Genomic DNA, 20495 nt, shown 5'->3' on the forward strand with positions numbered 1-20495 from the left:
GGATGAAATAGAAGCTGTAGGATGGTTCTCAGGGTGGGGGCGGAGCTCTAGGCTGTCACAGGACGTGGGGGGTCTGTGAGGTGCTCCCCCCATGCCGCGCTGGCGAGGCAGGGCCCTCAGATGCCCACACGCCCGGGCACACGTGACAGATGCAAAGCGAAAACAACGCTATACTTCTCACTGCTCATTTTTGTTCCGGAAAATGTTGTAAATTTTCATAATGTTTGCTACTTACGTTAACACAAGGCGGATTTGTGGGGCGCCTGGGTGGCTCAGTCCATTAAGTGTGCGACTCTTCATTTCGGCTTAGGTCATGATCTCTTGGTTCTTGAGTGTGAGTCCCGTGGACAGTGCAGAGCCTGTTTTGGATTCTCTCTCTCCCTCTCTCTCTCTGCCCACCCCCCCACACTCATGGTCTGTCTCTCTCTCTCTCTCTCTCAAAATAAGTAAATAAACATTAAAAAAAAAAAAACTAAAAAAACCCCACGCACTGGATTTGCTATTACGTTTGGAAGCATTAATGCAGTTTGAAGAATTTCTTGGTTGCGTCATGTGGTGAATGTCTGTGGACATGACCCACTTGCGGGAAAGTGTTTTGTGCAGCCCTCTGCTACATAAGGGTGTCCAGGAGGGCTTTCCCAAAGTGTTTGATAGTAAAACTACCTTCCCAGCCATAATCACAGCCCAGATGACTGGTGCTAGTGAGTCCCCGGGCAGCGTGCGGGTGAGGCGGGGGCTGGCACTCTTCTTCCCATTGCGTGTGAGCGTGGACGTTCCGTGGTGTTGGCTGCCTTCTGGGTGTCCCTGTGGGCAGCGAGGTCAGTTGCAGACCCTGGTGGTTTGCTTGGGGCTCTGGCCCTGGAAGATGATTCTTTGGTGATAGCCGATCCCACGGCCAGTGGACCCCAAACGCAGGGACCCTGAGGTGGTGCACCTGCCCTTCCCGGGGCTGGTGTGTGTGTGTGTGTGTGTGTGTGTGTGTGTGTGTGTGTGTGTGGTGGGGTCATGGCCACAGACGGTGTGGATGTGTGGCCGTCCGGGGTGGTGGTCAGAGGGGCGTCGTGCTGGCCTACCTGGGAGACACCCCCTGCCCCCCGGGAAAGAGCTGGCTCCGGACTTGGGGCTTCCCCATCTTGAATTGTCTGCGGGGTTTTCCAGGTGAGCTGAGGGACGGACAGGCGGATGCCTGTAGGGGAATAGGCCTGGGGGAGCGTGGGTGCCCCAGGGTGACCCCGGTCACAGCCGTGGGGGCTGCCCACCCTCCTGAGGCTGCCCTGGCCTGGGGAGGGGGTCCCCTGGGTTGGGGGTGTGGGGTCTTGGGGCGCACTCCGTGGTCACCGGCACCCGTGCTGGCGAAGGTGTGGGTCCCTAGCCCCGGCTGCATCACTAACGTGTGGTTTGCCCTCTTGCCCCCAAGGAGAATCACTGTCGCCGCATCAAGATCCTAGGGGACTGTTACTACTGTGTGTCCGGCCTCACCCAGCCCAAGACCGACCACGCCCACTGCTGTGTGGAGATGGGCCTGGACATGATCGACACCATCACGTGAGTGCCCGTGGCCTATGCCGAGCTGGTCGGTGGGTCCCGGGGGCCAGGTCCCAGGGCCGTGGAGAGCCATGCTGCACGGGGAGGCGTGGCGGGAGGGCTCCCTCCCGAGCTGTGCCTCCGTGGCCCCCTCCTCTGCAATTTGCCGGGACAGCGTTTCTTTGTCCGTGACCACCCTGGGTATCGTCAGGTGTGCAGTAATTGTGCGCGAAGAGGTCACTCTCATTGTTCAGCCAGACCACACACCCCGGTGGGGGACCGCGCTGGGGAGCCGTGGCTCACATCCAGCCAAGTTCCACTCGAAGGAACTGCGTGTTCTTGCCTTCATGGGCGTGGCTATCCACGTGCTCTCTGCGAGGGGAGGCCTGGCCAGAGCAGGTGTGCATCCCGGGAGCACTGTGCCCTGCCATGCCCCCTTCTTGTCCAGCCTCGTCTCGTTCTGAGCGGATGCAGAGTGCGTGTGGGTCAGGGGGGTGTGGGGCTGGAAGGTGGAGGGCCTGCCTTCTGGCATCTCGGCAGCGCGAGACGTGGTGTGGCCTAGCGACTGGTGTGTGCGTCACAGTCGGAGCCTGGAAGTGGCAGCTGAGTTGTCGTCTGTGGGACATAAATGACTGAGGGACAGAGAAATGCAAGCAAGGGGGCCCTGGAGGGGGGTGGACCTTGCAGACCCAGCACCTGCAGACCGGCCCTCGCCAGCGCCCAGCCTGGCGCCCGCTTCTTGTCGAGAGTGAGTGAGGGGGCCCTGGAGGGGGCAGGGCGGCGTGGTCCCGGTGCCTTGGTGGCCGCCGTGGGCCCAGCGCTAGGGTCGGGGTGGACGGGCCCTGGTGAGTCCTTGTGCGTCCAAACACAAGAGCACATGCTCTCAAGGAGGCCGAGGGCAGGGCAGGCGGGTCGGGGAGGAAGCAGAGATTCGCTGTGCATGGGACTCGGAGGCTCGATGACATCTGTTCTCCGAGAGGGCGTCGTATCGGGTCACCTGTCCCGTCAGAGCAGAGCGCGCCCCATCATGGGTACCCCATGTTGTTCACACCGTATGTCCTCTGTCACACCACACGCCACACGTCCTGTCACCTGTCAGCGCATCACACGAGTGACGCCGATCACCTGTCACATCACATCGTGTGCTGCGTCACAGAGTACAGAATGTGCCCTGTAGCGCCTCCATCTCCTGTGTGATCCCCTGGGGTAAAGTGGGGCCGCGTTAGGGTCGCAGGCACAAATGCAGGCGGGGGTCGCGTGGTGCACGTAGGAGCCTGTGAGCTAGACAGGGGCCTGACTGGGGCAGCGGACGGCTCTCAGAGTTGGGCCAGGCAGATGGTGCCCTGAATAAGGCAGATGATGCTGGTACCCACCCTTCCCCCTCCGGGTCCTCGTGGCAGCCTGGTGCCCTTCAGACCCTGAGCCTCCTCACCAGATGGGGCCCCCAAGCACGGCCACCCAGGCCCCTGCACTTAAGACATGGGCTGTGCTCTCATGGGCTCTGGGCCTCACCTGGAGTGGTGCCCGCACTTGGAAGTCCTGTGGGTGTGTCATCTGCCCTTGGGTTTGGCCTCGCGCTGTGCCGTGTGGAGATGTGGACCTGTCCCTGGTCTGTTTGTTCTGGGAAATAGGGTCCCCGTGGCTGTGCCTCCTGCCTTCTCTCATGGACTCCTGGTCCCTGGGGTCCTGCCAGGCCCTGACACCTTGACTCCCGGTCTTGCCCTCTGATGTGGTCCCCCACAGGGCTGGGGGCATCTTGCTTGGCTTTTGAAGGCTGCCCTCTGCCCCCTGCCCCAGCTCCTTATGCCCAGAGCATTCCAGGTCTCTGTCTTGACAAACTGGGAGTCCCTGCTGGGCCCAGGCCCTGGCTCTGCACAGAAATGAAGGCCACCAGGGTCACAGCTTAGAGGTGGTCTCCTGCACAGATGAGCCCTTCTAGGTACCACAGAGCAGGCCAGTGTATGTCCGCTGCATGGCTGGGCTTCAGGCCGGGACTGCTTCCCAAGGATGCCACTCCTGGTCCTCTGGCAGCCTTCCTCGCTGGCCACACTGTCCCTGGGTGACACACAGAACACATGCAGGACAGAATTTGTTTATCCAAAGGCGGGTCTGCCCAGACACACTGATCGCAGAGCGAAAGTTTTGACTGGAGCTTTGGAAACACAAGAATTCTTGGAGGAGAAATGAGGACCAGGGTGGTGGCCGGAGTGGGCATCTGGGCCTCTGGCCAGGTTGTGCGTGCCACCCATGGAGCCCGGGGAGCAAGGTCTGTGTTCTCAGCCACATCTCCTGTCCTGAGGCCACTGTCTTCCACCTGCGCTCTCCAGAGGAGCGCCATCCCTGTGAGGTCCCTGGTGGCCCTGGGCGGCTGCACTGGGCTGTGGGTGACCAGCAGGAAAATGGTGCCTGCAGACGTACCCGGTCAGGCCATGGAGAGGTCTGCTCCAGGCCGGGGGGGGGGCCTCTCAGTGGACGGGGGAGACCCAGATGAAGGATGGTTTGGGCCAGTTGTGAGATTGCTGAAGTGTCTCATGCGGACCCCGTGTGTGGTTCTGGGTGCTCAGGATCGGGGGGGAGATGCTGCTAGTTCCGCCCCGGGGTGTAGACCCACTGTCATCCGGCAGCACATTCGCTAGGGTCACGCACTGCGCAAACACGAAAGTCCCCTGACATGAGCTCAGGATGGGCTCGTGAGGGGCCGGGCGTTTGCTGCCGCTGGACGGAGCAGAGCCGAATGAGTTAACGGTGACAGAAGAGATCTCCTCAAGAGCAGACGCGTGCAGCCTGTGCCCGGCTGGGTGCTGACCCCCCCTGAGCCTGGAGGGGCCGAGGATCCTGTCCAGCAGGTGGGAAGGATCATGTGTTGCACTTGGTGGGAAGTTTGCTCCTGTGGGAATAACGGATGGGAATATTTATCCGCTGCGTGTTAAGGCCACACCACGAGTCCCGATGTGGAGGTGGGGGCCCCGGCCCTCACCCTGGGTGGTGGGCACAGCTCCCGGGGCCGGGGGCTCTCCCCGCAGGCCAGCCCTTGCACTCTGCTGGCTCCCCAGCCACTGGGACATTGACTCACCCCCCCGCCCAGAAAAGGGGGCCGGCTCAGCGAGCGGGGTGCGGAGACTCCTCTGCATGGTCCCCTCCGGTTCCAGAGCGTCTGGATTCTGTGCGCCTCCAGCAGTGGGCGATTGTGCACTCACGCAGGGTAGCCCCGTCTGTCATAGGCCTCAGCACATCGTGCGCCAGACCAGAAGCAGGCCAGGGGCCATGTTGCTATAAGACGTAACGCAGATGTGGCTTTGCGGAAGGCTGCGTGTTTGGTTTGCGGTATTGGGTCAGGGGAAGCGAGCGGCCTGTGCTCTGCCTTCTGGGACCCATGCTGGAGCTGGTGGGGCTGCATGGTCCTCGGGGCGTGGACGCCCATGTAACTAGGTCGGAGCTGGGCTGGCCCCGGAGGGAAGGTGCCTCTGATGGTCCTGGAGGCCCCTGGCTGTCTCTGTTCCTGGCCAGCATGTCTCAGGGAGACAGTTCCTGATGCACGATCTGTTGAGAAGCGCCTGTCCAGGTGCCTGAACGTTTGCTGACATAGAACTCAGGTGTTTGAAGCAGAACCTTCTGGAAGAGGGGAGAGACAGAGCCCGCCGGAGGGGTGTCTGGGCTGCAGACTTTGGTTGGAGGCTGGCAGCATGCTGCACGCTACATGTGGCTGCCAGGGTCTCCATGCCCTTTGTCCCTTCCCTGGTGCAGAGGGCACAAATGCTGAAAATGCACAGAAACACCATTTGCAAATTTTCTTACTCGTCTTTCCCTACGTTCTTTTCTTTTTGCAAATTAAAAAAAAAAAAAACTACCCCAAATTTTAACCTTTTTTTTTTGTCTCAGTGCCTCTAGGTAGAGGTTGGCAAATGACTGAAAAAAGTTATAATTAAGAGAAAAATACATTTCATGTGTGTAAAACTAAATAGGTATTGAAGACACAGCCACAGTCAGACTTCTCAGTAACCCTTTGAATGGTCTGTGGCACACGGACTTCTGAATGCGTCCGTGAACACCTCTGGTTCTGGGGGACGAACCCTTGGTGGACACGGTGGGCAGCGGTGGGCCCCCGATGGGAGGTGGGTCCAGGATTGCGTGAGGCCCCTTGGGGGCAGGGTGGCCCAGCTGGCGGGAACCTGGCGGGAGTGGCGGGCAGTCTGCACGTGGAAGTCGGGGCCACAGCAAGCTGGGCCCAGGGGGCACCGTCCTCAGGTGGGGTGGCTTTGGCAAGAGGAATGGGCATCTGAAGGCCCCATGTTGGGACCCCCAGCAGTGGCGTGGAGCATCCTGGGTCCTCGTGGACCCTCTCCCATGTCTCCACCCATACCTGCACCTGCCAGAGTAGGAGTTAGCAGGCCGTGGCCGTGGCCTTGAGCCTGGAGGCACCAGGGTAGCTTGGCTGCTGTCAGAGCCTGTTGGCACTCGTTCAGCCCCTCCCTGGATTGCACACAGGGAAACTGAGGCTCAGAGAGGGCAGTGGTTGGTGTGGTCATAGTTGCTGGGCCGGTGGGATTTCCCTAGAAATCCTGGTGTCTCCCAGTGTAGGCTCTGCTCCCATCCCCTCCCCATGAGGAGTGGCCGCCTTGCCTGTGTGAGGTTCTGAGAGCCAAAGCCTCCGGACCTCGTCCTCCCCAGGATGCGGTCAGTGTCCTGTCCGTATGTTCTGGACAGAACACCTTTGTTTCATTGTTGAAGCCCCTTGTCTTCCTTTAGGGTTTTTATTTCAGATGTTTTAAGAGCCCAGGCACCCCCATGTCTCTGGTGATTTGGGTCAGCCTGCCGGGAGGTCAGGGTGTGGCCGGGAGCAGTCCCTGATGGACCCTGTTGTACTGGCGCCAGTGATGAGCCCTCAGGGACTGGGGGTAAAGATCTGGGAGGGCTTCCTGGAGGCTGCATCTCGGCTGGGCCAGCTCGTGTTCGGGACAAGGCAGTGCACACGAATCGGCTCCAGTGTCGAAGCAGGAGGCGGAGTTTTCGTTGAGCTCATGGGGGTCTGCATGTGGCTGGGCCACAGGGTACCTTCCGCTGGGAGGGGGCAGAGGGCGGGTTGTCTGGTGGAGCCGGCCTTAGGGTGGCGGCCGGTCTCCCTTCCCCCTTGTGATAGGCATCGTAGCCATGGGACCCTCGTGTCCTGCACCTCGGCTTGGCCTCTTGGCCCTTCTTGGTTGGGCTTGGCCGCTGACCCAGGAGGCCTGTCGGGCACACCTGCCTGGGGGTCACTGCGGACAGTGCCCTCTTCCTCCTGTGCAGCCCACTTCTGTCCCTGGGAGCCCACCAGACAGCCCGCTCTTGCCTCCTCAGCGGTGTGGTTTAGAGTTTTCCTTAATAACACAACTTCTGCCTGTTGGGGAAGTCGGAACGAGGAAAACAGCATCGGAGGGCGTCGGCACAGCCACACGTCCCCTTTGCCTAGACAAAGTGTGTCATATGCCTCCTGTGTCTGACTGTGGCGGCACGTCCAGGGGCTGGGAAATGGGGTGGGACACCCCCCTGGATCCCCCCACAGCTGCAGGGAACCCCTTCTCCCACAGAGCGTCCTGCAGGGTCGCCCCACTGTGGCTGCCGACCATAGGCCATCTCCCCTGGGCACCGTGGGGATGCACGCTGTCCCATGTTCTTCAGCCAGGGGTGACCTGCACCCCGGGACCTGCCGACTGATTCCACGTCCACATGTGTGTCGAGGCCCACTTTCCATCCCGTATAGTTTGCTTGGGGGTCAGGCCACGACTTTGGAGCGACAGCCTCCCCACAGGCCAGGTCTGGAGCTGGGGGTCAAACCCCAGTTGCCCCCCAGGGCGCTTGGGCCACGGAGACTGTCAGATGCTCCTGGCTGGTCGTCACCCTGGCCTCTGGGTCAGCGGGTCACAGAGCGGATCGGGGGCTCTGATCTGAGGTCCCAGGCTTGCTTGCCTTCAGGGGCTACCCTGGGTGGGGAGGGGGCAGGAGGCGACGTGGACACAGTGTGGGGTGCCCGGTGGCTGGGGGACTGAGGGGCCCTGGCCACCTGGGGCCCCACCCGGGGGTCAGGCTAAGGTCAGAAGACCCCGTGCTCTCACCTGGCCGGGCTCCCCTGTGCGTGTGTGTCATGCCCGTGACTCGTCTGTTGCAGGTCTGTGGCCGAGGCCACTGAGGTGGACCTGAACATGCGCGTGGGGCTGCACACAGGCAGGGTCCTCTGCGGGGTCCTGGGCCTGCGCAAGTGGCAGTACGATGTGTGGTCCAATGACGTGACCCTGGCCAACGTCATGGAGGCGGCTGGCCTACCTGGGTGAGTCGGGGCAAGGCGGTGTGCTGTGGGGGGGCGGCGAGGGCAGGGGCGCGGGTGCTGGTCTGTTCTGGGCCTCCGGGACCCCACAGCCTCCACGGGAAGTCGGTCCTGGCCGGAGAGCAGGCCCGATGCCTGGCCACCTGCTGGCGGTTCCGTTCCCTGCACTCACTGAGGAAGGGAGGTGCCGTGGCCTCAGAGCCTTTCCGTGCTTGCACGGCCTTCCTCCTGGCACCGCGGTGTGCTTCGTGTGGTCCCTGCCCTGTGGCTGCTCCACTACGGTGGCCTCCCCTGCCCAATGAGGCCCACGGCCAAGGCAAGAATGGGGTTCTCCCTCCCCCCGCTCAGCGGCGGCCACGGGAGAAGGGCCGCCAGGCACAGCTATGTGCCACCAGGGCTCACGTGGCCCCCACGCTGGAGTGAGCGTCAGCCACCCTCGCACCCATGCTGGCCGTGCAGTGTCTGTTCCCGAGCTCCCGGCCGTGTGTGCCTCCAGGGCTCTGCCCCTCCCCCGTCCCTCACTACCTGCCCTCTGCCTGCCCCAGAGACCTGGTTCCTGGGGACACATCTTTCTTCTTCCCTCCTGGACAGACTGTGGGGGACACATAGCACCCGCCTGATGCTGAGGGCTTTCCAAGGGTGCTCAGAGATGATTGTCGTCTGTGAGCCTGGCTGTCCCTGAGCACCTCTCCCGTGGACCGTCACAGCCTCCAATCGACCTATCCCTCCCCGCCCCCCCCCCCCCATCTACCCATTCAGCAAACACCCCGTCCACCACGGGGTGTTCAGAGAGCGTGACTAGACTCGGATGGGTGGGTGGACGGACGGGTGGGTGGATGGACAGGTAGGTGGGTCTTGTCACTGCGTGGCTTTCATTTCACGCTGAGACCCCTGAGGCTGGGTTCCTGGGCCCCTTCCCAAACTGGACGCCCTGAGCAGTTGCCCTGAAGGGGCCAGGGCCAGGCAGAGGTGGAATCGGAGGAGGCCAAACACACCCACTCTTCACATGCATCTCCTGGTCTAAAACCGACCCTTTATACCTGCTGCCTGGTACTGCGGCCAATTCCCCGAGTTGACGCGTGAGGTGCTCGCTCCAGGCTGCCCTGGAGCAGACAGCGCTGGGTCCTGAGTAAACTCCCCAAGCCCCGCGGGCCCAAGGGGAAGCACAGTCACCTGTGTCTTCCCTGGCTCCAGGATCAGGGGGGCCTCCAGGCCCGGACCTCATGTCCCCTTGCTCCTGCCGTCTGGGAGAGTCACACGCATAGCTGGGCCTCCGATCCCGCAGGACTGAGACAGTGGGCGCTGGCATCCCAGCCCTGCTCGCGTCCTGGGAGGGAGCTTCCGGGGCTGACGCTCTCTCACCACAGACATGGGGCGAGTGAGCGCCTGGGGCCAGTGGCAGGCAGTGCTCGCTGGTGAAGGTGGGGCCTTGTCTCACTGGCCTTGCGGCCCCGGCCTGGTCAGGCCTCCCGTTTGTCCTCAGGCCACATCCCAGCTGGGACCCACGGGGGCCTCCACTCCCACCACGTGCTTGCACCTGAGACCCCCTCTTTCCAGAGCCTGGAGCGCTCTGCACTGAGAGCAGTTGCTGAGATTTCTGTGACCCGGGGGACCCTCAGCTCAGTGACTGTGTGCAGCTCCCATCTCTGCTGTGGACGGAGGACCCTGAATGCAGGATGCTCCCCTGCCTCTCCAGAGACCCTTGCTGCTCCGCTGTCCCTGTGCAGTTCTGGGCCAGGCTGGCGGGTGACAGAGTCCCTCCCAGCGGTGAGGACTCTCACTCATCCTGCTTGAACGCCCTGGTCCCTGCAGGAAATCAAGGAGACATGGTGGTTTGAGGACCACTTTGCACACTGGGGAATTTGCTTTTCTCCGCAGAGCCCAGTGCTCAGGTCTCTGGGAGGCACTGGGGCTGAGGGGTTCTGGGGCTGCTGTGGGTTTTCAGGCTCACGGTTCTGCTCCGGGGCGGGTGTGGGGAGGCATCGACTACGGATTCTCTTTCTCGCCAGAAAATGTGCCGGGATGAATGTGAACGCTCCATCTGGTGTGGGGACAGCGAGACTGGGCAGGGCCTGAGGTCTTGGGGACACTCTGCTTCTCCCCTCACCCCACTGCTGTCTTCCGTCCTGCTGAAGGTTCTTGTCGTCCCTGTGGCTAGGCTCCCGCCCCCTCCCTTCCCCGGTGACCTGCGTGTGACATGTGTGACTCGGCGAGCCTGACCACTTCTCCTGCACGTGCCTGTGCTCAGGGACGCCTCTGCTGTGTTTTGCAGGAAGGTCCACATCACGAAGACGACCCTGGCGTGCCTGAACGGGGACTACGAGGTGGAGCCAGGTCACGGACATGAGAGGAACAGTTTTCTGAAAGCTCACAACATCGAGACCTTCTTCATCGTGCCGTCACATCGGCGGAAGGTAGGCGCCAGGACCCTCCTGCGTGGACACAGACAGGATGGCGTGTCCACCCCCTGGGCCAGGCCTTCGGGGTGGGGGGAGGGGTTTGAGGGGAGGGGTGCGTGGGGGGGCATGGGGTGTGTGTGGGGCAGGGGCTGTGAGCTCCTAGACCCTCCGTCAGAGTGCAGGGTCCTCTCAGGGGCTGGGCCTCCTGCAGCCTCCCTCCTCACCTCCCTGGTCCTTTACCACCTCTCCTGGAAAACAGGTGAGGGGTGGGGGGAACGCTGAGGGGTGCTGTGCCCACAGGAGGATCGTGTGGGGGGGCGCTTGAGGTCACTGTGTCCAAGGAAGCTGATTTGGATATGATTAGAGGTGACCTTTTCCTTTTAGGGCTCAGGTGAGAGGTTCAGGGCACAACTGAGGGGCTCAGGACACAGGTGAGGGTGCAGGGCACAGGTGGCCCCAGCTCTCCTTCAGGACATAAGCGTGTCATATGTGGGGGACAGCTTCAAGCTTCGCTGTCATGGTGCTCCCACGGATCAGGGCTCTGCGGTCCCTGAGATGCAGCAGTCCCTGTGACCTAGGGACCATGGGTGAGGGTGGCCCTGGGCCAGGACAGGCTGGGCTCGCGAAGAAGGGGAGAGAGTGGCAGCTGCCAGCAGGGCCTGGAGGAGGGCCGGGTGAGGGGTTAGCACTGGGCCCCAGGGGGATGGGAGTGGAGGGTGGCCTCTGAGGGGCAGGGACCACAGGGGTCGGCATGTGTGGTCCTTAACCAGGCTTCTGGGGTCTCCCCCTGGCCCGGCCCCACAGCTTTCTGCTGTTCTGCCCCCGGATGCCGGCTTCACTCTGGTTTTCCGAGGCCATGGGTGCGGCTCTGTGCTGTGGGACCTGGTGCCAGTTCTGTTCACTTGTTTGGTCCCCGTGACCTCCTGGAGTGTTCCCGTCTTGTTCATGCTCCAGGCTGGAGGGGCAGCATGGGTGTCCTCACTGGGTTTCTTTGTGCCACGTGTCGACACAGATATTTCCAGGGCTGATCCTCTCTGACATAAAACCAGCCAAGAGGATGAAGTTCAAGACCGTGTGCTACCTGCTCGTGCAGCTGATGCACTGTCGGAAGATGTTCAAAGCAGAGATCCCGTTCTCTAATGTCCTGACGTGTGAGGACGATGACAAGGTAGGGGCCGCCATGACATGTGAGGACGATGACAGGGCAGGGACACCATGACGTGTGAGGACGATGAGGTAGGGGGTGCCATGACGCGGGAGGACGGTGACAAGGCAGGGGGCGCCCAGACGTGGGAGGATGATGACAAGGCAGGGGACGCCATGACATGTGAGGATGATGACAAGGTGGGGGCGCCATGACATGTGAGGATGACGATAAGGCAGGGGGGCTGTCATGACGTGTGAGGACAACCGCCAGCGCTGGTCCCTGAGCAGGTGCACTTCGGCCGGGTCAGCCCTGGCCTTTTCTGCTTCTCAACCTTGTAAGTGCCGTTCAGGGCTGGGCTGCTTTTGCTTTCCTGCAAAAATCTTTCTGGTATCTTGTATTTTTATTTACTTATTTACTCTTGCAGTTTGGTTTTCCATGTGTGTATAGGGAAATTCGTGCTCAGACCCCCAGCCTCTGGCTGAACCCGCCCTCCAGATACTCGCGCATGTCAGATGTTCTGTTGGGAGGTCTGGCCGTGGCCTGCGAGCCGGGGGACCGTCAGACAGGCCAACCCTCCACAGGGAGCGCCTCTGGCTGCCCCTCCTGTCCCAGGCCTCCCGCTTTGCCTGCACGCTTCTCCGTGGTGGAGTCCTCTAGTGGATGGAAGGTGGCCTCCCCTTGGGTGTCCCTGCTGTGTGGCCTGGCTGCCAGGATTTTCCACCTTTCCTCTCGGCTCGGTCAGAGCCATCTTTGTGTTTTCTGGTCTCCTGCTGGGTTGTGGGGTGCTGCTCTGCGGGGGTCCCCACATCCACTCAGCCACATGGGCCTTGTGTTTCAGGGGGCGGGGGCCAGGGGCCGTGTCCCAGAGCCCCGGAGGAGCCTGGTCTGCCACCCCTTCCCAAGCGGCTCTGAGCCTCGCCCTCCTGTGTCCTCGTGTCCTGGTGCCCAGCCACCATTGCTCCGTCGGTGACTGATTTCCATCTCCCGAGAGCGCACTGCGCCCCTCACTCCCGGTTTCCCTGCCGTGTGGGTTTTGTGCGTTAGAAGGGATTCCATCCCTGCTTTTGGGGGAGAAGCTGCTGGCTGGGACTCCTAGGGGTTTGTTGCCTCCAAGGATTTTTTGTGGTTTTGCTGGTGAGTTCGTATTTGTGAGAATGTTGCCGGAAACCCCTGGACAGCTTTGCTGGTGGTGAATTCCATCAAGAGTGGCCTTCCCTCTGCCAGGTACCCGGATGGGCTTCACGTGCCTGGCAGGTGTGTGCACGTGTTCCTGGGGGGACCCCTCTGTGCAGAGCCGGGTCGAAGGTCACGTTCCTCACCGTCCCCTGTGCGAGGTCTCTGCACGTCAGTGTTTGCCGTGGGGCCTGTGGAGGCACAGGCTTCCGTTAGAACTATGACTTCATGGCCCACCCCGCTTGGGCCCCTCTTTGCTACGATTGCCCCGTGAAGATGATGGGCTCTAGAAACTCCGAGTCTCCGGCAGCAGAGGTGTGTCAGGTACCTTCCTGGCCTGGGCTTCTGAGTCCTGACATCCTCCCGCTATTTCCTTTTCTCATAGCTTCTTGTGCATTTGGAAGTGCGTGTGTGAGTGTGCATATATGTATGCACGTGCATGAGTTTCTGTGCATGCATAGGTGTGTCCGTGTGTATGCACATGTGTGTGTTTTCATACGTGTGTTTGCCTGTGTGCACATGTATACGAGTGACTGTGCGTGCACGTGTGTGTTTGCATGTGTGTACCTAGGTGTGTGCATGTGTGTTTGTGTGCACATGCATGCATAGTGTGAGTTTGTGTGTGTGCATGTATAGGTGTGTGCATGTGTGTGCACGTGTGTGTGCATTTCCATATGTGTGTATGTGTGAGTTGGCCTGTGTGCACATGCATATGAGTGAGTTTATGTGCACGTGCACGTGTGTTTGCGTGTGTGCATAGGTGTGTACGTGTCTGTGAATTTGCACATGTGCATGTGTATGTGTGTGTGTTCTGTGTGTGCATGTGCGTGTGAGTGGGCACGTGTACATGTGAGTTTGTGTGCAGTGTAGTTTGCATGTGTGCATATGTGCGCATGTGTGCACACACGCGAGCACATGTGTGCATACATGTGAGCACATGTGTGCATACAAAGTGCACATGTGAGCACACGTGTGTGCATATGTGTGCATGCGTGTGCGAATATGCATGTGCATATATGTGTGCACGTGTGTGAGTTTGTGTGTGTGTGTGTGTGTGTGTGTTCATGGCCCCTTCCCTCACTGTCACTTGGAGTTGCCGCTGGATTGCTCACCCTGCATCCTCTCCTCCCTCTGGGAGCAGCAAGCCAGGCCTGGTTTCCCCCTGTCCCCAGGCCCCCAAATCCCGGCCCAGCCCCCGACACCTGGAATCTCCGGAGTGCAGGACGCCTCATGGGTGCTGCCTTCAGACTCTGGTCCTTCATCTGTGTTTGCTGGGGACAGAAGGTCCTGGCCCTCTAGCCTCCCACCTTGGGGAACATCTGCTGCCTCACTCTGTGCAGGCATGTGCTCCAGCCGCCATCCCTGTTACCTCGCCCTTCACCCCAGGGTCCGAGGCCGAGTTCCACAACCACTGTGCAGTTTCAAGGCTCCCCGTCTGCACACAGCTCCCCAACCCGAGAGGGTCTCCCTGTGCCCCTGGTGAGCTGCCGGCCGGTGCATCAGATTCGACCACCAGCGTGTCCTGGACCCCGAGCTTCGGCCCCATGTCTGGTGCCTCCCTCCAGCCAGCGCTTCCGGCCTCTGGCCCAGGTGGCTCTCCTGCTGGGGGCATGGAGGGACAGGCAGGTAGCCGGCTGGGGCCCGCGGCTCCCCTTCGTCCCCTTGCCTCACGGTTAGTGACAGCAGGCCCCAATGGGGGGACAGTAGTGTCTGCCCCACGGGAGGCCCTCGGGGGGTTGATGCGGGGCCGTGACAAGGCACGTGGTTCCTAAGGACGGGGTGGAGAGGTGCAGAGGCAGGGCTGGCCCACCAGCAGGGGCCCCTAGCGAGGACTGCGAGCGACCACCCAGTGACCTGCAGGGCCGGCCCTTCCATTGGCGGCCGCTGTCTCCACCGGCCCCCCTGACCCCACTGGCCCCACTGGCCCCGGAGCCTGCCTCCCCGTTGGGATGAAGTCCCTCACCGGCCCTGTCTTCCGCTCATCCGTGTCCAGGCCTGACTCCTGTGCCGGTGCCACGATGCAAATGGCAGATGTTGAATTTCAGTATCTCCTGAAGTGACCCGTCCGTGGTTTTGTCCCCGACTCACACGGTGAGAGGTTGCACGGGACCCTCCCGTGTCTCCAGGATGCCGAGAAGCTGCCCCTCACTGTCTGTGCCATGTGGTCTGGGTGCCCGAGCTGTGCACTCGGCCCATGCCTGCCCTCTGCTCTCTGCCTGGGACAGCGATGGCCTCCGTCTCTGCCACCACAGCCACGCGTGCACCTCTTTTGTGGCTTTCAGTGGTCATAGGTGGGGTTGCCCGTCAGCCCTGGACGGGTCAGACCAGGGCACCATCTCCATGAGCTGCTCACCCCTGAGCACCCCGGCTCAGGCAGGTGCCCATGGACCATGGTCAGGTCTCAGGCCGGGCCTGCCATCTGGGGTCAGCCACAGGGCATCAGGAAAGCCGGCTGAGCGTGGCCTTCATTTCTCAAGCCTCGGCAAGGACAGTTTGGAGCGTGGGCATGGGGTTTGTCACCGGGACTCTCATCGGACCGAGCACCCCTGACCGCCCGGCCCCAGAGTTCTGTGGCCTCAGCGCCCCCGTCCCTGGCGTGTCCGGCTGGGCCCACAGGCATCAGCGTGGCAATCAGCAAACATACTCCCTGGGGTCCCGGGCAAGCAAGGCGCATTGCGTGGACCCTACGATGTCCCTAGTGAGAGAGGAGGCAGCAGCTTTATAGCAACACGCTTCACAGTTACAAAGAAAGGGGTAAATTCCTGGTAAGCATGAAGAGAGGAAAAGGATGGATGGAGAAGTGCGAGTCTGAGCACTTCTGCAGGACGTCCCTTAGTCAGGACCCCAAGTCCGTGGTGGGGCCTCTTCCCAGCCGGGGTCACTGGCCTGCAGGGCTCTGATGTGGCTCCTGGCCTGTGTAACTCTGACGTGGCCCCTGGCCCACGTGGCTCTGACGTGGCCCCTGGCCCACGTGGCTCTGATGTGGCCTCTGGCCTGTGTGGCTCTGACGTGGCCCCTGGCCCACGTGGCTCTGATGTGGCTTCTGGCCTGTGTGGCTCTCATGTGGCCCCCGGCCTGCATGGCTCTGATGGTGGCCTCTGGTGTCCAGGCAGCTCAGCCGCTGCTTTGTGGAGGCCGTGGGCACCCAGGCCCCAGAGGGAGAATCCCTCTAGTTCCCAAGATGACCGGTCACTTCTAGAAGGTTGTCTCTGAAGTGGTGTCTTAAGTTCGGGGCCTGTGGGGAGAGCATGCGGGGAGGGAGAGTAGGGTATGGGCTGGGAGGGGCTGACGCTAGGCAGGGCCAGTTCTCGGCCCACAATGTCTGGGGTGTCAGCCTGAGAGGAAACCGAGACCCAGCTTGTGCTTCGCGGGTGGGAGACGTTTCCGTTGTCTGCGCTGCTCACCTGAGGGGAGCTGGGCGTCCACGCTGGGTGTCCACGCGGGGTGTCCACGCGGGGCATCCACGCTGGGTGTCCATGCCGGGCCCCAGGGGTGCACTCCTACCTGGCCCCAGCCAGGCGGCCGTCCTTCCCGCCCTGCCTCACTGCCCACGCCCCCAGCAGCCGTATCCCAGAGCAGCGGGGGTCCAGTGGGAATGGAGGGGCAGAGGGACCCCAGCCCCCGGGAACACTACCTCACACATGTGGGCTTCCACGTGGACTGGGGCTCCTGACCCGCCTGCTGGTGGCAGTGGGGGACCTGCCGAGGATGGTGAGAGCCAGCTCGAGGACTCCATCGGCGGGGACACGCTTCCAGCTCTTCACGGGGGTGAACGTTCCAGATCCTCACGACCATCTGCTGTCGTCATTTCACAGACCGGGAAGCTGGAGCACAGAGAGGTTAAGCGGCCCACCTGGGGATGCACGGCCCTTGGTTTTCAGGTCTCTGCACTTGAGCCACTGTCCTTCCCTTTGGCGGGTTAAGGGAGAGGCTCAGACAGCCAAACTCCACGTTGAAACGAGAAACAAGTTTTGTCTTAGCCTTGATGTTGATCTGTTTTCCAGGGAAATACGTGCTTGTTGTGGGTAGCAGAGAAAAGCATGCAAAGAGGGGAGTGGCACCGGCTCAGGTCCTGCCCCATTCAAGGAGCTGTGGGTCAGGGGTCAGGGCCTGGGGGTCAGGGCGTGGCGGCGCTCTGCACGCAGGTGTCCTGAAGGACCTCACGAGCCTGCCCAGGGTCCCAAGTGAGGACGACCCTGGCCCCCAGAACTCAGTCCTGCCCCCTTTGCCTCTGCAGACATGGGCAGGTGGGCACAGCTAATCCTCTCGAAACAGCCGAGGTCGGGGGGCCATGCTCCGCCTGCCATTCCCTGCGTGCCGGACCCTCATAGGAGCTGAGGGCTCTCAGGTGGTGGGAGTGGTGGTTGCACAGATGCGTCAGGTCCGGGGGACAGCACGTTCATGGGGGCCAGTTCAGGATCGCGGGCCCTCTGGCCCTGCTCGCCGGTGGGTTTTCCTGGGCTTGTTCCCGGGCCCAGGGAGGCAGGGGCCGTGGAACCGGAAAGAACACACTCGCAGCCTCGCATTGGCACAAACGTCAGCGGCTTGCGGGTGACGGGTTTCTGTCCTTACTTACTTTACGTTTCCACAGCTCTCCGGAAGTCAAGATGATGCACTGCACTGACCCCCCACGTGTCAGCTGTGGCATCAAGCCGCCCGCGCACACACACAGGCTCTGGGGCCCTCAGCGGCCTCCCTCGCGGTCGTGTCTCACCCAGCTCCTGCGTGGGGAATGGACTTGGGTGGGTGGTGTGTGTGGCTCTGCCCCGTCCCGTCCTGGTGGCTGCACTCAGGATATGGAACATTTCCATCACCGCCATGGTCCCCCTTCTGCTGCGGTCACGCCGCCACCCCCAACCCTGGCTCTGCTGAGTCCTCTCCATCCCAGTGACCATCACTTGGGAACGTCGTACACGTGGAATCCCTTGGTTTGCGCCCTGTGAACTTGGCTGTTTCTTCACTCAGCACAAAGCCCTGGGGTGTCTCCAGGCTGACCCTGTGTCAGCAGCTCCCCCCTTTCCGTGGCCGGCTGGCATTCCACGGTGTGGATGGACTGCCGTTGGCTTGACCACTCTTGTTGAAGGACATTCTGGTTGTTTCTGGCTTTGGCCACGACAAATAAAACTGTAGTGAGCTCTCACGTCGAGAGTCCTGTGTGGACGCGAATGCTCCTTTTCTGGGAGGGATGCCCAGCCGTGCATCAGGGTACACAGGATGGGTCTTGTTTTGTTTTCTTTTTTTGAGAAACTGCCCACCCATTTTCCGGATTGACTGCCCCACCTCACATTCCCACCAGCCTCGTACGGGATCCCGCTTCTCTGTGTCATCGCCTGCGCTCGATGCTGCCGCTATTGTTGTTTTTTAATTTTGGCTGATCTAGTAAGTGTGTAGTGACATGTCACGATTTTATTTTGCATTTCCCTGGTGGCTAATGGTGCCGACCATCTTTCCAGGGACTTATTTTCTTTAAAAAAATTTTTTTAAATGTTTTATTTATTTGAGAGAGAGAGAGAGGGAGAGAGAAAGCACGGGAGGGACAGAGAGAGACAGGGAGACACAGAATCCAAAGCAGGCTCCAGGCTCTGAGCTGTCAGCACAAAGCCTGACACGGGGCTCGAACCCACGAACCAGGAGATCACGACCTGAGCCAAAGTCGGATGCTTAACCGACTGAGCCACCCAGGTGCTCTTCGAGGGGCTTATTTTTTATCCGTGTTTTCTCTTCTGTTTTGGTGAAATGTCTGCTTTCTGATTGGATTGATTTTTTGGTGCTGTTGTCTTGTTTTTCCACCTGTGTACAGCATCTTTCACAGGACAGACATTGTAAACTTTGAAGATGTCCAGGTTACCGATATTTTTTCTTTTATGAGCTGTGTTTTTGGTGTCCTCAGAGCCGTCTCTGTAGCCCAAACCCCGAAGATTTTAACGTTTCTTTTAAGAGTTTATACTTACCAGTAAAACCTTGGTTTGTGAGCTTAATTCTTTCCAGAAACATGCTTGTAATCCAAAGCACTTGTACATCAAAGTAAATTTCCCTGGAAGAAATAACGGAAACTCAGATGATTCATTCCACAACCCAAAAAATATTCATACAAAAATGATTACAATTCTGTAACATGATACAAAATAACAAAGAAAATATAGAATATAAAGAAAAATAAGTTAACCTGCACTTACTTCTGAAAACCTGGTGGCTGGTGTGAGGGAGACGAGAGAGGAGGGTTACTGTGTAGGACGACTTTCACGATCACTAATGGAATCACTGCTGTCTATTGGTACCATGGGATCTTTTTCTGCATGGGGGCCCTTGTATACGTTCACATGGATGTTGACTACAGTGCAGTATTAATAAACTCTCGTCATAGACTGTATTTACTGTAACTGGTAATAAGGCAGCAGAGGAAAGGGTCTCTGTCCGCAGGCAGCCTGAGCTAGAATGAAGCAAAGCGTTCCTAAGCTCACTCTTGTACGGAAAAGCAAAGGACTGTCCACAGGTGCTTTGAAGTGACAGAAAAGACACCAATGCCAGTTGTGGGCACCTTCCAACCTGCTGAAAAATCACTAATTTCTGCCAAACACCACAGCCTGAGACTGAGCATCCAAGCCTGGGAGATGATCGCCCACAATCCCGCAGAGAGAGAGAGAGAAGGACCATTGGCTCAGTTGTGATCACATGTCATTCAGTGTCATGTTCGACTCATGTTGCAAGACATCACTTGCTTATCAAGTTAAAATTCTTAGAAATGTTTGCTCGTCTTACAGAACCCTCACAGAACAAGTTACAATCCAAGGTTTTACTGTGTATGTTTTATAGTTAATCCTGTGATCCATTTTGAGTTAGTTTTTTTTTTTTTTTTTTATAGGGTATGAGGTTTAGGTCAAGATTTACTTTTTTGCTTATGGACGTCCATTTGGTCCAGCACCATTTGTTGAAAAGACAGTTTTTCTTCCATTGAATTGCTTTTGGATTTTAGTCAAAAACCCTTGACCATACTTATAGGAGGCTGCTTCTGGGCTGTCTGGTCTTTTCCACAGACCTTTGTGTCTGGCCCTCCACCAACACCATACCATCCCAAGTAATGTAGTTACACAGTCTTAATGTTGGGCCAAGTGGTGTCTTTCACTATATTATTTTTAAGACAAATGAGCTATTCTAGTCTCTTTGCTTTCTGTTTAATATTTAGAAAAAGCTTGTCTATCCATAAAAAAGTTCCTGTTAGGATTTTGATAAAATTATGTTAAGCCTGTGTACATCAATCTGAGGAGAATTGATACCTTCACTGTGTTGTGTCTTCTAATCCCCAAGCACGCATTTCTCCATTTATTGAGATCTTTAATCTCCTTCATCATCAGCATTATATAGTTTTAAGCATACATGTTGTGTTCGTGTTTTGTTAGATTTGTACCTACTTCATTTTTCTTCGTGATTATGAATGGTCCTGAATTTTAATTTCGTCTGTACGTGCTGATTACTGGTATTAAAGAAATACTTTCTTTATGTTCATCTTGTATCTAGTGATCTTGTGGAATTCATTTGTTTTCCTCCCCTTGGAACTTTGTATGTAGACCATCATGTCACTTATCATAAGGATAGTTTCGTCTCTTTCTTTCTAATAAGTTTGTCTTTATTTTCTTTTCTTGCCCTATTGCAGTGGATGGGGTTTCTAGTACTGTGGTGAAACTCCGTCTTTCACCAGCGAGTATGATGCTGGCTGTCAGTATTCTGTAGATCTTCCTCATCAGGTTGGGGAAGTTCCCCTCCCTCCCTAGTGTTCTGATGATGTTTATCAAGAATGGGTATCGAATTTTGTCAAAATGCCTTTTGTGCGTCAATTCATACAACCATGGGGTTTTTTATATGGTGGTTAATCAGGTGTTAATGTGATATGTTGCATTCGTGTACAAATATGTAAACAGCCTTGTGTCTCTAGATGTGGTCACAGTGTGTACTTCTG

General features: G+C 58.7%; 1 protein-coding gene across 4 annotated transcripts in view; it reads left to right on the top strand.

The window, feature by feature from the left end:
- ADCY1 (adenylate cyclase 1) overlaps positions 1 to 20495 on the top strand; it is a 106941-nt gene that overhangs the window by 48453 nt on the left and 37993 nt on the right. For all 4 annotated transcript variants that reach the window (XM_042913510.1, XM_042913518.1, XM_042913528.1 and 1 more), the window contains exons 5-8: positions 1418 to 1545; positions 7667 to 7825; positions 10095 to 10236; positions 11234 to 11389. In XM_042913510.1, coding sequence (XP_042769444.1) covers positions 1418 to 1545; positions 7667 to 7825; positions 10095 to 10236; positions 11234 to 11389 — 585 coding nt within the window. The remainder of the gene's footprint in view (positions 1 to 1417; positions 1546 to 7666; positions 7826 to 10094; positions 10237 to 11233; positions 11390 to 20495) is intronic.

The sequence above is a fragment of the Panthera leo genome, chromosome A2 (genome assembly GCF_018350215.1).
Source record: "Panthera leo isolate Ple1 chromosome A2, P.leo_Ple1_pat1.1, whole genome shotgun sequence".
Lineage (NCBI taxonomy): Eukaryota > Metazoa > Chordata > Mammalia > Carnivora > Felidae > Panthera > Panthera leo.